This window comes from Poecilia latipinna, unplaced genomic scaffold (genome assembly GCF_001443285.1).
Source record: "Poecilia latipinna isolate Pla-1442-1.1 unplaced genomic scaffold, P_latipinna-1.0 Scaffold514, whole genome shotgun sequence".
Taxonomy (NCBI): Eukaryota; Metazoa; Chordata; class Actinopteri; order Cyprinodontiformes; family Poeciliidae; genus Poecilia; species Poecilia latipinna.
The window spans coordinates 76,583-96,493 of NW_015113130.1; the positions used below are offsets into that span (position 1 = coordinate 76,583).

Consider the following 19,911-nt stretch of genomic DNA (forward strand, 5'->3'; position numbering starts at 1 on the left):
GTGTTCCTTTTTTAAAGAAAACCCGAAGAAAAAAAAAAAAAAAAAAAAAAAAAAAAAGAGGAGCTATTTCAGTTTGTCATCTTGTTTCATTTTTAGCTCTAATGACAGCAGGGGCCCCTCTGGCAAAGTGGCCAAGCCACATGTCTGTTCAAAAGAAAACGGCATAATAGCAGTGCTGGTCTGCGGCTTGGTTGTCAGTAAAATAGCATTTGAAGTGCTTCTTTTCATTACATTCATTCTGCTCTATGTTGTTGACAGTGCTGCTATTTACATATTGATTTGGTCACATAGCTGCAGCCCCCCTCCCCCCACCCCCCACTGGCCTTGTGTGTGGTGACCAGGTGTGTCAACACCTTTTAATGTAATCGTAGCAATCTGTTATTGCTGCCATTTTTGTTTCGCCGTATTTTCTCCAAACCTTCAGTTTGACTTATTATACCCTTTCGCAACACTTGTGCCCCTCTTGAAACGTATTCCGCCTTCTCGCCGTGTAATCTTAAGATCTGGGACTCCTGATTAGTCGCACAGTTCATGAAAATGGCATTTTGAACGCTTGGCTTCTCTTTAAGTCGACCCCATGTTGAGGAACAGTCGGCGTGCAGTCGCTCAGTGTGGAAGTAAACGCTTTCGTAAACCAATCAGGCTGAGAGAAAGGTAGAGTGGGAGGCGGAGGGAAAGCAGCGTTGTCAACTTGCTTTCACGTTAAATGCATAAACAGCAGACTGAAGGGCTGGAGGCATTATTGCCTTGCAGTTATTACTTTTTTCAGACCTACGTTGTCTTGATCATTTAGCATATTAAGTTTTGTGTTTTGATAAGGTTTAAGAAAATAGATCACATTGATGAAACTCAAAAGTCATTACCTGCCGATCCACAGAATATAGTTGTCTCTTCAGGTGAGGGCTTTCAAATGTTAAGTATTTGTTGGTTTATTTATTGTTCACCTTTTTAGTCTTACAGGCACTTTTACGTTTTTGGTCGACACGTTTTGTGTTTTCAGCCTCCGTTGGTTGGAATTTAGTGCCGCGCCTTCTGGTTAAGCGTGACATGTTGGTGTGTTTTTATTGTGACTTGCTGTTGAAAGTGAAAGGTCTGATTGCTTACAAGTCATTGAATGCACCATACCGCTCCATCAGGTCGGAGTAACAAACACCTTTTAGTGTAGGTGCTATTACTGAAGCTAACTAGCTTCAGTAATAGCATCATCAGAGAAAGCTGATGATGCTAAAGTCAAACTAAAATGTTAAATCTAATTATTTTAACTTTGTTCTTAAAGGGTCAAATCCTATTGTACAGATATTTTCTCACACACAGTGTGATGTTACCTCTGCTCTTTATGCCTGGAGGGCAAAAATACATATTTTTTTTTCAATGCTCTTCTATCTTCTTGCAGTAACAGATTTGATACCCACATCTGTCGGGACCAAAATTCTTATCCATGTGTCTCTATATAAACATTTACCTCCAGCACTTTTAAGCCTTTCTGCTGAGTTTGATGTCTCCAGCCTTTTCATTCTGTTTGCACTTTTTATATACATATATATAAATATATATAAATTCCAGGAGCATATTCTCATAATACATGGGCTGTCTGCAAGGCTTATTGCTTGGTCAGCATGATTCAAAACAACACTTTTCACTTCACGGCACACATAAACATCACACAGATTACATTCCACATGCGAGGAGCAAAACGGAGCCGCGTTCTTCTTTAACTGATGACATTGGATCTCTTGATATCTTTAAAATGACATGTTCCCACATCCATCTAATGAAAGATCGTGTTGCTTCCATGGATTATTTGTGTTCTTTATTACATTCTTTCAGAAGACCAAACCAGTTTGTGGCTCTTGCTATATTTTTCCTGTCTCTCTCTCTGTCTCCGTCTTTCTCAACGACTATATTTGAGCCATCGCTCTAACCATATTTGATTTGTAGAACTTAACCTTCCATAAATGCGTAAGGGTGTAAACGTACTGAGCTCCCCCTTTATTTAATTATGACTATGTGCTAAGCTGGATAGATGGATAAACTTTATCAGTCAGCTTAGTTCACCAGCCAAGGTCTTCTCGCTAAATCTAATTTTCAAATGCGCCAGGAAAGGCACTTATTAAACTCGGATTGACTTCTAGATTATTTCTTCAGGAAATAATCTAGAAGGATTCGATCCGTCCGATCCCCAGGAAACCCGCTGAAAGTCTCGGAACTCCGTATTGATCAAAAGTAACTCCTTTATTGATCTTTCCGCGGCGGTGACTATGATAACATTTCGATTTATTATTTAATTCCATATATTTTCATCTGACCTTTTTTTTTTTCACTCGAGTTACACCACTTAAATTTTTTTTCTAGCATCTCACTGAAGACACTGAAATCTAAAGCTGCAGGTTCAGTAGGTTTTTGTTTTTGTTGTTTTGCTTTTAAAAAAAAAAAAGGTATATTGAAATTAGTGTAGTAAAATAACAGTTGTATGTAAAGAAAATAAATTAAAACGAGGCGAGAAAAAGAACAATAAATTATATTTACGCATTCAAAGGAGTGGGTAGATGTATAAACGTATTTTTAAATCCAATGTCTTCCAGCAGCAGCATCATCCAACCAATTACTAATCCTGTTAACTTGGTTATTTTCTTTCTTGGTTACTAGTTTCTAAAGCTGTTTCCTCCTGGACACGTTTAGCTTTATTGAATATAAATCGAGTTTTAGACAGTTTACTTTGTGTATCTAATTTGAGATTTCTTTGTCATTTTATTATCAGTAATGACCCCAAGAAATCTACAGTCATTTACTCTTTCAGTCTTTACTCCATATATCTTCATGTTGGCTTTTTTTTATTTTTATCTACTATTCCCAAATAACATTACAGTAATTATTACTTTAGTTACTAATACACATATCCCTGCATAATTTTTGATAAAAAAAAAAAAAACTTTTAATAAAGACTTGTTCAAAATTAATCAGACCGTCTGCATGGCTGATGAGATAAAAATAAATCTCCTTCATTTGTATTTTATGACCAGGTCCACTGTAAAAGGTACCATTTTCTCCCATGACTTTTTTTTTTGTTGTTGTTGCAAATCGCCCCCCATCATGTACCACCTCCGGCCTTGTAGACTCCGCTGGTTTTTATAGCAACAAACAAACTGGAATAATTTATAATTCATTTATTTGGTTGTGCCTCACGTGGAGGGTAAAGAGAAAAAAAAAAGGAAAACAGGAAGGAGGAGTGGAATTGTGCTCTTCGAGGCAGATATCGAAGGCTTAATGGTGTCCCTGGTGACAGGAACTGTTGGGTTTCAAGCCCCCTATCGCCTGCGAACCCTTTTCTCTCAGCCAGCGCCGAGGAAGACTCCCCAACTCTTACACACACAAGTCGGCGTAGCCAGAAACGCGTTCAGTGATCAAAGTAGACCCTCTACCACATCACAGCCGGCTACTGTCTTCATGCATGATTGTTCACAGCTTGTTTGTTTAACAGAAGCTTTGTGTGCAACACGATAAAACTTAGACAGCATCACAGCAGCGCTTTACACATTTCACAAGAGTAAATCGCTGTCTCTTCTCAAAGCCATAAAGTTGTGAATTTATGAAACGCATTTTGTTGGGGAAAGTGAGACAAGTTTACGCCGCTGCAAAAAAGGTATCGGGTTTCAGTTGTGACACTGTTATGCACTTCTTTGAATGTCTTCACACTTTGCCACGTTTCAACACCAAACTAAAACGTATTTAACAGGATTATGTGTGATCAACCAATATAAACTTGTGAAGTGGAAGCAAATCAAGCGAGGCCTTTCAAAATTTTTACAAGTGAAAATATTAAATGTAAAATCACCTCTTTTGAACTTAATGTTATGATGTTATTTCCGCATCAAAAACACACCTGGAGTGTTGCTTTGAGTCTTCCATCCATGTTTAGAAAATCCTTGGATTGCCTGTGGCAATGATTCAGAGGCACCTCAACACTTGCTCTCAAAAAGCGCCACCTATTTCCACAAACTTCGTCCTCGGAGCCTCACTCTCTGGCCGAGCTTCCTGAGAATGGTTACAAGTGGTTACTGTCGTGATGAATTGCTAAAAGAGCAGAAGCTTCTTAAAGAGACAGAGGGCAATTTCAAGGCATCAAAATGTGAAATCAGACTTCAAGTAAAATAAAAATGCATGTTTATTAGGGGGGGAAAAATCATTAGAATTCACTTATATGCTATTCATTATTTATTTACTGGAAATAAGTACTTTATGAAAACCAATTAAAAGTACCCCAACCCTATATACCCTAGGGGTTATTGTGTAAAAAGTCACATTTTGCGCATTTTTATACACCCATTTGGGTCTCTACTCCTTCTAAAAACAGCCCAAGCACTTAAAAACAAAAAAGCAAAAAACAAAAAAACAAAAAAAAAAAAAAACAGCCGGTTTAAGTTAAACTTTTTGGTGTCTGGAAAATGAGCCATTTCAAAAACCTTCCAATTAAGTTGGATTCAACAGTCACGACACTGTGTGTACGTTTGCACTCACAAATGTTGCACACATTTATACACCGATACTCAAATTGGTAGGCAATTCGGAGATGAGTTGGGACACACCAGGAGGAAGCTGGAATCAAACGTACAAGTTTCCGATCACAAGATGACAACTCTACCCTCAGTCACAGAGCCACAGTCGACCAATGGCCACTGGAAATGACAACCTTTTGTTGTATTCTTGTTGGTTGTGCAGGAGGCTCAACTTTTGCTTTTCAAAAATGTATGGTTGTGTATTTGTGCATCTGTTTGCAACTATTTTCACATGCGAGTGTAAACGCTGAGTTTGGGCGGTAAAGCCAGCAGGTTATCTCATTATCTAAGAATGATTTTGTGCAATTTAATGAACATGTTTTGTATAGGCGACGGGATTAATCCTTTTTTTTTTTTTTTTCAAAGGAGCATAATACCTCACCTTTAAAATTTGTATTTGTAACATGACAAAATGTGAAATAATGTAAGAAGTAGGGATATTCTTGTAAGGCACTATAGCTCCGTATATCACTATCGTGATTTGTTCTCTTCCAGCAGAAGCATCCCACAAACTCGATCTGTGGTCTGAAGACACTTGAGAATAGAGATGTGAAGAAAGATGGGGAGGGGACAATAGTGCAGGGAGTTTAGAGGGCTAAGGTTAAATGGCCCATGTCAGTAGTAGTCTTTAATGCAAGGGATTACTGGCCTTTTGTGTGCTGCGAGCTCACTCAGTCACTGAGCCTGTGTAAGACACACTCGCACACCATTTACCACACACTGACGGCGGCATCCCGATCAAGCCGGCAAGAATAAGGGCCGGGAAGTAAACTGCTGCAATCAGCTTTGCGCGAGGCAGAGAAGAAAGCGAGAGGACGGACAGGGGAGGAGGAAAAGAAAAATGTGGAACATGAAAAGAGAGAAAAGACAAACATGCTGGAAGCAGAGGTTTTTGTTGTTCAAAAGTGTTAAAATGGGGCTGAAAATGAGGTGAGGAGAGGCTCTGTTACACACTGAGTATAGCTCGAGGTTAGGACTTGCATTACGGAGGAAAGGAAAAAAGGTGTTCTCTCTATCATACTGAAGCAGAAGCATGATGGAAATGGAAAGGAATGCTGCAGTTGTGGCACAAAGGGAAGGCTGGAAAATTACCTTCCTGTTCTCATGTTTGCGCGACGGGTCGAAATGATGCTGATTGGAGCTTTTTAGGCGTGGCTGTTTAAAAAGGCATCTGACAGCAATGTTATCCCTTTTTTTTTTTTTTTTTTTAAATCTCTGAGCTGTATTGAATTGATCCAAGCAAAGAAACGATTTGACACTGAAGCACAAAACAGACACCAGCAGGACATAGTCAGTGTCTAATGATTGAGTTAGATTTATTTATTTATTTTTTGTTATTGTCCACAATGTTATTACAAAAGCCTGTAAAGGTTTGTGAGTGTGTGTTTTATGTATAGCTATTATTTAGATTTACTAGAAGGACCAATTGGAGGTTTTCAGGTTAAAATCTTATCCTACCATGCTGCACATGTGAATGTTTGAAAGATATTCAAGTCAAAGAAACTTTATGAATCACAGAGGGAAATTAAATGTTTTCTTCAGAGTTGTTGTAGATGCTTATGGCGGTGTGCAGGAAGAATTTCCTGTAGCAGTCTGTGCTACAACGTATCTGAAAAAGCCTCTGGCTGAAGACAGTTTTATAACAGTCTCATGAAGTGGCTTGTCAGGCTTGTTCATCATTCTCTTTGTTTTTATGAAGAACTCTTCAGGAATTAAGTTTATAAATGTATGCATCCAGTCCTGTTTCCTCGCTTTTGGGTTCAAAAGGTGAACAGATTTTTCTTCCTTCTTAATAATAGTCAATGTTTTAGCTGTGTCTAGTCTAAAATTGAAGTAAATTGTGCATATGTGGGGTACAACACAGCATTATAAAAACGTAAGTTTTCGTTTTTGTAACTTTTTAACTGCTGAATAAAGACTTAATCTGGTTGGTGTGGGCTGTATACAGAAAGACTGGCTTTATTTGCTTAGAGTTAAGTACTAACATTAAAAAACATTTCACAGATGTTCATCCAGTTTGAACTAATTGGGACCCAACAGGCCATATGTGAAACCAAAAATCAGATTAAATCCCAATGTTTATTTCTGATTTAATAATAGCACAAGATGGAGTGTATGATTTAATTCATTTGGTGTTAAATTTCCGAAAAACAGAAGGCAGAAAATATGATTAAATTCAGTTCAAATAAAAACAAACAGGAAAAAAACGGTTACAGACACTTTTTGATGTAAAATAACAGTTAAAGCTTGCTAAAAACGTTAATCTGGGTATTTATGGCGTTATGGCTTGGATTTGACTGAGTGCATTTATTTTAGTTCTTCATTGCTGTTAATTAGAGCTGCACCAATCAATCAGCCAAAGATGGGAATTGACCAATTCTCTGCTGATCAGCTGCTATTTCTGATTGGCAGCTGAAATCTGCAAACATCTGAACACCGTATGGTTTGATGCCCTTTTTCGAGTTTATTAAAATTCAAGTAAAGGTGAGAAACATGCGGTTTTTGTTGAAAGTAACAGCTATGATCTTTCTACTGCACATTTTTTAGTGTTAAAAGTCCTTAAAGAAGAGCAGAAATGAGTTTAAGCCAGCAGAGGACTGCTTGTTGGATCTCCTCTGTTAATTCCATAAACAAGCTAGTAAACTGCAGTTCTGCTTGCAACACCAATAATTTATGCAAATAAAGCCTCATGTAGACTTTTCGTGTGCACTCAGGAAGCAATAAAAGCATGTGTGTGCCTCTTCATTTGATTTATTCATGACTAGTACATATAGAGTACCTTACGATCTGGGGTCAGCAGTGCTTCCAACTCACAGAAACATTATTTCTGAGAAAAAGTTAATATAATTCTTATTAAATTTTTAAGAAAGAACCAACATTTTATTTCTGTTAAGTTTCAATCAAAAGAACAAACAAATGACACTCTAAAAAATGCAACTTTTCAATGTTGCTTTCATTCTGTAGTGGAAATACAATGGAAACGAGCAGCAGAAGAACTATTTACACTATCATTTATTATCTTAACATGTACATCCAATGCTCAGTTCTTCATCTTTTTCTGCCATTTGTAGCTTCAGAACCAAAGGTTCAGTACTTCAGCCACAGATAATCAAACCATTAATTCAGGTTTTACTGAATTACACATTTAATGTCACTCAAATTGTGACGCTGATTTGATGCCACCATCACAGGTGACATCACCCGTAATATGATGATGTCATTACAGCAGGTAACAATGCTTTTGTTGCTGACATCACAAAATGCTTACAAATGTGCAGCAGCATTATTGAAAACAGTCAGTACACACAGAAAAAAATCCCCAAGACAAATATTCTGTTTCCTCCTTACATTGACTCAAACATAACATTGTGATAATGTTGCATTTATAATGTCTCAGCTGTTCTATTTTTAAGCGGCGCTTTGCTCCTGCTTGCTGCTGTTGAGACCTCGTCGGTAACAGCTGTAAGATTCAGTCGGTTTAAAACTCGGCAGCTTCGGTCGGAACAGTTTGAGCTAAGGAACAAAGAAAAAAAAAAAAAAAGCAAAGAATTGTTTGATTTGGCCAAATTTTCACCTAAAAGGGCAGTGAAGTTTCTCTTGGTGCTTGTTCATATGTTAGCTTTAATCAAGGCGCTCTTATTTAACCGCAGATCATTGTTAGATGAAGTTCAGTGATTAATACGCTGCTGGCCCTTTTTTTTTTACCTCTGTAATCCCCCCACACGCCTCCCTCCTCCCTGTTCACTGTAATTACCTCTCACATGTTCATTGATGAAAGGCTCTGACAAACACGCATGTCTTATTAATCACAATATCGCCTTGATTTTTGTTTTAGACACATGGACACTGCCTACCTCGGGTACAAAAGACACGCACGCACGCACACACACACACACACATATGCGCAAGTTTATTGCTGTGGAGGTTTCCCTGTTTGCCTGGTGTCAGGGGTGATAACATTAATTATTGTGCCTTTGCAGTCGCAGCCCTTTGCATTCTGATGAGCCCGGCGTTTGACTAAACCCGCACAGAGTAGCTGACTTTGACTTGGGTAAAATGTGAAGAACAGGTCAATTAGAAGAGCCTTCGACTGCTCCGAATGTTTTAATTAAAGTAGCAGTGAAATGTAAACTTAGTTCTAATTATGATTACCTTTAATTAGCTGTCACTCTGATCCTAATTGCCTTTGAATACTTCTGACTTCTAAATGCCGCATCTCCAAGCGCCACTCGCCGCGCCAGGCTTCGCTTTACGTGCCAGGTCATACGGCCACGTACGACTGTCTGCCTGTGTCTGTATCATTACCGTCTCTCTCTGTAAACACGGTAATAATTCATGATATGCATTTGAGTTATTTTTATTTTTTCCCCCAGAATGTTTAAAACGTTAATGTGTTCCTTGTAACATCTCCGTTTACATGTTTCCTGCAGGTTCTGCTGAGTATGGTGGTAAAGAAGAGTGAGGGCTACAGCGTGGAGCAGCTGGAGAGACTCTACTCCCTCCTTAGCCAGTGTATCTATCGGCACCGCAGAGAATACGACAAGACCCGGCTGCTGCAGGTTAGAACTCTCCTCCCCGAATCCCATCTCAGTGGTACCGTGTGGTACCGTAGCTAGCACTACTAAATGCTCAGTGCTAGCTACGATTATCGACACCCAATTTGAGGGCTTGTACCTGCACCGATCCGCTTTTTTCACTTCCGATACCGATACATGAGGTTTAGTATCGGCTGATACCGATCCTTTACAGAAAATTGGATTGGATCAACACACTTAAATACACCAATGGCTTGGTCCAACATGTAAAAACAACACAACGGTGTAATTAGGAATCAAATGGTCAAATTAAAATAAATAATAAAGATACCGAGACTGATAAAACAACAGGTTGACCATCTTGGCCAAAAATGTAAAAAAAATAATGCAACAAACCTTCTTTCAAATGGTTCAGAAAGTGCAATTAGGAGTTCTAAATGTAATGTAAAATAAATAATAGAGCATGACGTTGCTCAAAGTATAGAATTAGACTGAATAGATCTGCCCTAATGGATACCCCTTCTCAACTTCTTTCCAATATCAGAACCGATACAAATATCAATACCGGATCTGTGCATCTCTAGTGAAACGCCCCAAAATAAATGACTTTGTTACGAGAAGATAATGTAACACAGAAAATGATCCAAAAATCTAATCTGTAACTTGGTAAATATTCACTTAGTGGTAAAGACATTCTATACTAACAAATAATTGTTTTAAACAAAGTCAGACTTTTGCAAATAGGACACTTGTGTTTAGTTCACTGAGACTTTAAAGAAAGTAGATTAGGTGTCTGGGAAGCCATTTCTGTCTATTTGTCTTACTTTATTTGGTTAAAAAACACGATGGCGTTACATTTCCAGTTTTGGGGCGAAATCCATTAGATCTTTTTTTTTACATTTTAGTTTAAACTGACATTTCGAAGAGTTGATAAGGTTACCAGAAAGACATAGCATCACAGATCCTTCCTTCATGGTAACCAGCAAACAAGATGTGCTTTTCTGCAAAAGCATATATTTCATACTCCGTGCTGAAAAGCTCAATTTTGTCTCATCTGACCAAAGCCGTTCCAGATAAAAATCTCAGTAGGGTTTACGTTTATGATGTTAAGAGAGGAAAAATTTTTTTTTTCTTTTTCTTTTCCTGGTATCACTCTTTAGCAATCTTTTTTTCATATATGTGTGGTGTCTAAAGGCTTGCATAGAGTCTCGGTAGCTCAACAATAGCAGCCACTGCAGTTTTCCAGCTGTAAGCTTTTATTCATCTGTTCTTCACATTTTTAACCATTGGTTTCCGTGCAGCTCAAACATGTGACTTGGTTCTGCCTGGCGGTTAATCCCCAAGAGAAGTGAGCCTCTGTGTCACATCCTAGTCAGACTGCAGGGAAAACTTAAACTTATAGGTTACTCATTAGTCATTCCATAAAACTCTTGACTTGACTTAAAGGAATGTGTAAATTAAAAATTGTTTCTGTTATATTTAAAAAGTCTTTCTATTCCTCTTTACCAAGGTGCAAACAAATGATGCTCTGTTCGTTTCACATGTTGGCACCAATATGTGAATTAATTACTCATTGCTTGTCACGCATATCACACTCAGTTTAACACATATATCTAATTTGATATTTTCTGTAACCCGGGAGACGGGTTACAAGAAAATACAAATAGTATGATGTCTTTAAGCTCCCATTAATTACTATGAGACATTAGTGAAGGACGTTGTGACCTCATGAAATACTTTGTTTGGATGCTCTCAATCATTTGCTTGTTGCCATTTTTCTATTTCAAAGCCATAAGTGATCATTTTTAGGCGAGAAGAAGAGTGATGCTCGAAAACTGATTAGACAAAGGTACTCATCTCTGAGGGCTGCCAGCGCACTCATCACAAGACGTTAATCCTGCTAATGACACTATAATGACTTGTTTAAAAAGAAAAAAAGACTGTTTTACTATAGTTTTTTTTCTTAATGAGATTCTATTAGAGAGCAAGATATTTTGTAGACACTGACTTGCTGCCGTCACACTGCTTTTTTTTATGCTGTAAGATGTTTTACCTCTCACTGTGGATTCTTTGATCATTTGTGGTTTTTCCTGTGTAACCTGCAATGAGACAGCCTCTTCTTTTTGATCAGCAAGTTTAAACTTAGAAAAATATAAAGAACATTTGAGCGGATACAAAAAGTAGCTTATAAAGATGAACAGGGTCACGTTGTAGTCTGAAAATGTTTTGAAAAAGTCTGCAAACTGTGACACTTTGGTGCTTCCACAATGTTTTTTTTCTTATATGATTGAATTCCACAACAGAATAAAAGTTAAAGGACCAGTAATGTATTCTTAGAAATATCTGGTTTTATTTTCACTTAATTTTCCATAAATATCAACATCATATAGAAGGGATTGTTTTCATCCCATTTTTCTAATAACCTAGAAATGGAAACCAAATAGTGATTTTTCAGAAATGACAACAAAGTGTATATACAGTAGATTTTTGAAATAAGAATAAGTTGTCTTTTTTTTTTTGTAGTATTAGCAGCTCTAGATGAGTTTCATTTATTCTTTTGGATCGTCTGTCCGACCTCTATCAATCCACATCTTTATTCTGTCCATAAGTCTGTTCATTTTTGTTTTAATTTAGCTTTTTTTTTAGTTTTCTGTTTATACCACTGCTGAAAGATGCAACTTTGACCTCCTCTCCTCTTCATCCACCCAACCTGGTTTAAAGAAATCTACTATAAATCACAGATCTGTGAAAAAGAGATGCTACAGATTAAGTTCTGCTATTGAACGTTGACAAAAAAAAATTCCTGAAATAACATTTACAGTTCTCCAACTTTTTTTTTTTATCGAGTTACCCATGTGTATTTTGTAGCTGCTTCTGCCTTCGCAAAAAAGTCGCGGTACACAAAAGATGTCTGGGAAGACGCATCCCTGTTGTAGGAGTTTAGATCCAGACACACGGCGCACACTGAGATAACCTGACACACACACACACACACACACACACACACACACACACACACACACACACACACAAAACACAAAGTATCCAAGATCATGACAGAACCAGGATATGAATCCTCTGTGGAAGTGGGAGCCGAGCAATGATGGCATCAGTGCCGTTTATATCAGGTTGAGATGGAGGCGTTTTCTGTATCAGTGGCTTTCTTGGCCCCAGAAGAAGTCCTAATGAGGACAGCGGAGGCTCTAAACGAGGGCACGTAAAAGGTAAGGCGATGGCGATGTGGACGTGTGGCGGCGAGACGGGATCCGTAATCCAAAACGATTCATTACAGATCCCCGGAGAGCATGCCACACAAGTCTCAGCCAGTTTGGCATGTCACTTTTTTTTATTTTTTTTTATTTATTTCTTTGTGTCCAAATTTTGACTTGAGCAGAAGATGATTTTATCAGAATATAAAATCTTGTCAGGCAGAACCCCTCCCTGCTACAGGAAGTCCCCCTCCCACCCTCCTCGATAAAAGCTGAACAGATCTCTAATGCTGATGACCTTTTCTTTTTATTTGCCGCTAATTTCTTTTGACAGTCTTCTTTACAGAAGTGACTGTTGTATAGCTTCCCAGAATCCCATCTGGTCATCTGCTGCTGCCTCTGCTTCTGCAGCAGGATGTCAGCGCAGACAGGGGGCCAGCGATGGTGGTGGTGGTGTCGTGCCGTTGGTAGCCAGGGCTGGTTGTCAGAATGTCAGAGAGGGGAAGTAGCAGAGAGAGCGGGAGAGAGCGAGCCAGTCAGCCAGGTGGTGCCGTCTGTCGACAGGCCCGCTGGAGGAGGTGGAGGTGTAGGGGGGGTGCGCGTCTGGGCTCATCTCATGCTGCCAGCCCAAATTGGTGTTTGGAGAGCAGAAATGTCAGCTCATCTGGCACGTGTTTTGTTTGCCAGTGTTTTCAACAGGCAGCTTGACTCCCCCAGCAGGTCATCTCTCCTTGTAAAACTCCCCAGAGAGCGAAGAAGGCGTGCGGGCGGCACTCGTGTCGGATGTGGCGTCAGTAGCTACCTTCGACTTTAATGTAGCGCTGTGTAGCGGCGCGTGGTATTTGTGTGTAAATCGTAGCGCTGAGTGAAACGGAGCATGTCCATACATTTGTCTTCTGTACTTCGCCTTCCGTCGTCCTCCGGGCATGACTCGTCTGTCTTCAGAGGGGGTTGACCTTTCAGCCGATGGAGTGAACCGCAGCCCTCTTACAGTTACAGCAAGAGGAACTGTGTCTGCTCTGTTCGCCACGGCAACCCGGCTCGGCTTTTATCCAAACTTTCTGGTTCGGATTGGCCCAAAGTACCTGGATCTGTGCAGGGTGACAGCTCAATATGATGCTGAAGTAACAGGGATGAAAATTTGTTGATATCTGATATTAATATTGGTGTTGTGGCTGATAACCGATATTTTCCGTCATTGTATATGTTGTATATATTTCACTGCTCTTTCAACATGGACAAACAAAGATCATGGCCAACGTTGTCTCTTCCGAGGGAGGGCAATGTAAACGTAAAGTTTTATCACGATACTTTGATAATATTGCGATAATGATAAAAGTGATGATAAGAACTATTTATTACCTCGTTTCTTCAGGTAACTGTGTGACTGAATTCATGGCACCAAGTTCCTGGTCCCCAAAGAATAAATACTCCTCTTGAAAAACCAACCAATTGTAATACAAATCTTTAGGACAAAATGACGTAAAGAAGTGTGATTTCAGTCACTAAGATGCACACAGCAACTGCATTTAATCACATTTTCAAATTTACTGACACACCTTTATTGAACAAACAGTGAATAAAAAAAAAAAACAATCCCAACAATATGGACAATTTTGGGATTTTTGATCATTAATTTAAATTTATTATGACAACAATCATGATAAGAAATGTACCTTGATAAATGGTAAACGGTACGATAAAATCCACTCCTAAGCACCTTCCCCTACAGGAATAAATGACAACAAGAAGAAAGCAAATATCGGTTGGTAATATTGGCCCAGTTCTATTCATTGGGCCGATACCGATGTCTTTAAAAAAAATATCGGCAGATCATGATGCTGGTACCGATATATGGTGCATCAGTTTAAACCAACTGAACTCTGTAGAAGTTTGTTCAATTTTTTGCTTATTTTGCATGAGCTGCTAAAGACTCATCTATCAGTCCGTCCATCTTATTGAAATATCTCTAAATTTTAGTTTCTTTTTTTTTTTTTTTTTACTTTATAAACTATATAAACTTTCAGAGTGGACTTGGAACTCTTCGTTTCTCTCCTGGTTTGACATTTAGACGCCTAAAATATGCTCTGAAGTCTTCATTGTTTCTAAAACATGCTGTTTTTCTGTCTTTCTTTTTGATGTCGCCACGACCCTACCAAACAACAGGACTGAAAAACAATTGAGCTCTAAAAATTAATTTAAAAAAAACAATCTGGATTGTTTGAATTCAGGACAACAGATTCTGAAAGGCTCGAGTGTCGTTTGAGACTATTTGTATCTGCGATGAACAGTCGCGCACAAAGAGAAAACCTTCATGAAACAGAAAACTCCTTTTTTTTTTTTTTTTCCATTTCGGAGCGAACACAATGCAGCCCTTCCATTTGTCGTTGGAGCTGTTGTTTGGCTCGTGAAAGAACACCTTTTGTGCAGAAATAACACACGAGATTGTCATCTTTCAGCACTTTGTCTTTTGTAGCAGAGGGAGGGGAAAAAAAAAAACACTTGCGCTGTTGATTTTTCATTGCTAACCAACCGGACACACACAGCTGTAGGAAATTGTAGCTGGGAAATGAAAATCAGTTTCTCTGATGGAGGTAGATGAGATGAGTTCAAACTAAATCGGTGCACTTCGGTAATTTAACACCTGTGTCACAAATGGATGATGTGTTAAGGGAAACGAGCATGCTCCCGCCAGATGTTTACTTTATTGCATAGTATTAATACTGTCCAACAAATCCAATTGGATTTGCTAGATTTGCTTACTGCTAGATAGCTTCACAAGTAATTACTTATGAAGCTATCTAGCAGTAAGCTTATTTTGCCTTGATCTTCCTCCATATTGCAGAGAAACACTTCAGTTGGGTCCCTGTTAAATATGCCGCTTTTGGCTCCAAACACCTTTTACTTTAACTATACTCCTGCATTGCTTCTTTCAGCGTTTACCGTTTTATCATCCCTATCATCTAGTCTGATCCTAAGCAATCTGTGCTCAATTTATGTCTAATAGCTGAGCCCAGTGCATAAAAAAGATGCCGTCGATTCACATCTGAACGGATCATATAAATTTAAGGATGTTTTTGATTGCCTGAACGTTTAAAGTGCAGTTAAGGAGTTTTCAGGGTGGGACGGATACAAATGCGTGCTGCGACAATGCTTCCACCAAGACGGGTTGCATGAAATTCAGCAGATATACGCCGCAGATGTCCGTGTAGTTTTACGAAATCCAGTTCAGAGCCGTAAAGCAATTGGCTAAATAAACGGCTCTGTTATTCCCCACGACTCCACAGCGATTTGTTACTCCATTTCACACCTACGTCTCCTCGTCGCTCCATTCTGCACACCCAAGACGCCCCGTACTCGTACTCTTGACGTTGCAAATCATTTAAGGTCTATTGGATGCTCGGTAGCAGCTCGGTTGTGTTTAATTAATTTTAAGTATAAACACTCATCGACTGCTTAAACCAGGCATGTCATTTCTTGTTAACTGACTATTATTTTCTGGAGATTTTTATGGCGCGTCCCGTTTTGATTGATATGGATCCTGATCCGGATGGTGTGATGTTTACGTGAGTCGGATGGCCACATTTCTTTGTTAGACGACGAGCAGACTCTAGTGAGCCGCAATTTGCATTCGACTCGCGGTTGGTTTCAGATGTCTTCCGTTTTATACAAAAAAACTAAAAACATATAAGTATGAAATGAAGAAGCAAAATGACCAGAATTAATCTGAATTGGTTTCCTCAGAGCTACACAGGTATCGCCTTAACATGCTAGTGAATTTGCTGAACTCCCTCAACACCCTTTGACCTTAGCCAACCTATTAACAGTGGCTTCTGTCTGACCCAGGGGGATTTTATTGCGCCACAAACCCTTAACTTTGAGTAAACGTGTTCGAAAGCCCCCCGCCGCTCCCCTGTTTAGTCCTCTAATGTAACTGCATCTGGTCAACCGCAGGGGTACGCGTTGCAACGGCAAAGACTTTAGAGACGATGCAGTCCCAAGCCTCCGAGGCTGATAAACTTTTAGATCTGCAGAGCAGCGCGGAGCTCATTAGCATCTCGGTGTTGGTTGTGCAAGTGATAAATGGGGGGGATTAAAAAATAAATAAAAAAATCACAGATGCTTAAAGCATACATGTGCCTAAAACATTGGGCGTGTTTAATGGCCTGACGCCTTTTTAGATTTTTCTAAATAAGTCATATTTCATGCAGTCGCGCATCGCTTCCACCTCTTATTGCCCCGTTATCGTTTACAGTCTGCGCGACCTGCTGTTAATGGCTGAGGCAGAAGTACCGAGGGCTTAATTTGTGCGATAAAAGTTAAAACAATAAATACACTGCTTATATTTTTTTGACATCATTGCACTGCAAACGCTCCATGTTGGTTTTGAACAAGCTGGTTCATTGATGTTCCGTTGGTCCTTGCAAAGTCTTGCAAGCTCGTTACTAAAAGTAAGTATGAAGGTTGTGCAAGATGTCGAGTGTCCGGCTAAAGCGCAGAAGTAAATCTGAATGTTAAATAGTTGCATTAGCATGGTGGTAATGCTTTGATTGGAACATGGTCCAGGTTTGCTATTGTTCTCCATCGGGACATTTAGACCTGCTGGTTCTTTACCACTAACATCTGGCTCGATGCAGCATTTACTTTAGATTACATTACATCATGACATTTAAGTGATTAAATTATCCAATTTCACAATTTTCACTGCCAATTACTAGATTACATGCATTCATTACTTTGATAAGTTTTGTTTTAATTATGCCTTTGGTCTCCTCTGTGCTCATGCTGGAATCGATTTCTAAAAAACAAGATTTTCAGTCTACGTTTCAGGTACATTTATTTTTGAACATAAAAAAAAGCTTTGTACACACAGACTGCTTTGTGTGATGCCCTTGTCGTACATTGCATAGAACACATTTTGGAACCGTTGACAAGGTTCTGGCACGATTCTGTTTAAATATTTGATCAACTTTGACAAACATGGTAGTTCATGTAGTGAATCCGATTCCTGGTGTTCAAAGCTTATAAATCTTTAATAAACTTCAGGTCAGTGTCCTGTTTAGAAGCTCTGTGTTTGGCTGCGTTCCTTTTCCATGTGGGTTTGAGGTGAAGTTGAAGAGTCTGGAGTTGGTTCTTGTTCCATCATTGTGGTGATCCTAAGCACGGTGCTGCCTTCCTCCACCTTCCTTCACAGTTCCTACTGCGTTTTTAGGTTTAAAGGTCTCACTTGGACTCTTGGAACATTTATCTTTCCCCCGTGCCACATCCCTGTCCCCTCTGACCACAAAAGTTTTCTCGATGGTTTTTGAAAATTCTCTTTTTTTTTCCTCGGGCAGAGAGATCCGGGTCCTAGCAGTTTCTAGTTTATGGAGTTCTTGGGTTGGTCTTCGACATTTACACCTGGGGGTGGATTGGGTCAGGTGTGTTCAACTTTATGCATTTGGAAGATGCTTTTTCTCCAGTCTGTCAGAGGTGACAGAGTAGAAATAGAGCGGAGGAGAGGAGGTAGAGAAGTGTGGATGCTAGGGGGACGAGGTTTTTCTCAAGAGCTTGGTCTTGACATTCCACAGGGACGGCCCGTTCTGGTAAGTTCCACGGCAAGTCTGGATTGTCTTGAGTTTAGGTTAGGCGCTGCTCGCCAACAATCCTTCAATCCGTTGGCTGAAATCTGAACACAAGACAGACGACTCTAAAATCTATCAAAATTGGTTTTGGAATAGAAAATGCAAACTGCCAGTAAGCGTCTGGAACGACTATGCCAACGCCCCGACCTCAACCCCGTCAGAATATCTGGATGTTATGCAGAGAGGTTGAATATGTGCCAGGAAACAAAAACAGTTTGAATCGGCTCTTCCAAATCCCGCTAAAGGGAAACTGTCAAATATTCACCCTGTCACGTGAAAACCTGTGGATGTGTGGCTGAGATTCAACTTGGGGTTTTTACCTGTATTTTGGCAAATTAAAATTTATATGTGAGTCTGTATGTGTAATTTTTGACTTTGTGTCGATTAGAGAAAATACATAAAATTAAATTGTATTCACCCAATCTGTGTGTGTGTGTGTGTGTGTGTGCGTGTGTGTGTGTGTGCGTGTGTGGGTGTGTGTGTGTGTGTGTGTGTGTGTTTTAATGATCTTGGCTGTGTAATCTCTCCACCCTGGAAAAGCACAACAGTAATCATCAGGTATGTTGTTCTAAAGCCCCTTGTCTATTTTGGATGCAGCGATCTCTTCGAATTTATTTACATAAAAAGAAAATGAAGACTATTAAAACCTCATCAGCCCAGGCCTTTGGAGAGAACGCCTATAGTTGGCAGTCATTCTCCAGCTTCTACAGGGAGTTTCAAAGTTTCTAATGCAAAGCGGCTCCCGTCTGAAAAAGTTTACCCTCTTCAGATGCTCAAAATTGCTTTTTGCTGAAAAGTTGATGTTTTTTTTTTTAATTTATTTTTTTTATTTAAACTTTTGCTGAAATTGATATCTGGTAGGGGCGTCTGTCACGCGCGTGCCGATCAGCCGTTCAGATTAGAGAACACACGCAGCATAGCATCTTCAAGGCATTAATCATGGTCTATTGCAGCCTAACATCCATCTCTCTTCCTCTGGCTCCGCTCAGATGTAGTCAGTGTCAAACTCTGCTGTTTTCACGCTGAGAGAAATCGCCCATCTTACTCCAGCGACGGCTTTACTCCACTTTACATCATTTATCATGGTGAAAGCTGTTGTTTGCTGTGGGAAATTTCCAAGTAATATTGAAACGGCGGTTGCACAGATGCTTTTGTACACACATCCAATTTTGCTGTGTTGGCTTGAGATTAAGCGGTTTGTGCTGATCTGTGTCTGCTTCTCTCTCTCTCTCTCTTTTTGTGTGTGTGTTTTTCTGTTTGTGTCGCAGGAGATGGAGGAGAGAATCCAGCATTTTGATACATTCCTGTGAAGTGGAGAGAAGAAACTTTTCAGGTAGATCCTGATCCGCCTGGGACCACAAAGACTCACAAACAAACAAAAAAAATAAATATAAAAAAAAAAAAAGAACACTCACACACTCGCGAATCAATCCCGATTTGTGAGGATGAGGACATTCATTGGTGCTATCGTCTCAGGAACCTGGCCATATCCACATCCATTCAACACAACCAAACACAAACACACACACAAAACACACACCCACAGTGACGGGCAACCCTGGTGCTACTCGGGTGCTATCCTAATATCCATGCTGCTCTTGGGAACACTTCTCAACTCACTAAAAAAAAAAAAACAAAAAAAAAACAAATCGGGTGACGTCTCTTGGCAACCTGAACGCTTCTCTCCACAGCCGTCAGCTCATACACACCTACACACACACACAAACCTAACGAGACCCTCACCAGCAAAAGTGTGAATGCGGAGCGCTGCGTCGAAGAGGACCGACCGCCGCGTCCTGAATCACTGTTGCAGCCCCCTCCTCTTTACCTTAACAGGGGGGTGGAACTCCTCGCCGTACGGGCCAGTTATCGCCGCACTATTACGCTGCCGAGTCTTTCTGCCGTTTCAGCCGCTTGAGCCGCTCGATATCTGAGCCACAGGCGGGGGAAACGCCCACACCCCCCCCCCCCCCCCCCCCCCACCCCCCCC

At 39.8% G+C, this 19,911-nt stretch overlaps 1 protein-coding gene across 1 annotated transcript in view; it reads left to right on the forward strand.

Annotated features, from left to right (window-relative positions):
- Window positions 1-19,555, forward strand: part of LOC106952428 (ATPase family AAA domain-containing protein 2B-like) — a gene marked incomplete at its 5' end in the record, with an annotated part of 95,828 nt that extends 76,273 nt beyond the window's left edge. Inside the window, 2 exons of the mRNA XM_015040526.1 lie at window positions 8,984-9,112; window positions 19,190-19,555. Coding sequence (XP_014896012.1) covers window positions 8,984-9,112; window positions 19,190-19,231 — 171 coding nt within the window. The remainder of the gene's footprint in view (window positions 1-8,983; window positions 9,113-19,189) is intronic.
- Window positions 19,556-19,911: the final 356 nt, after the last annotated feature.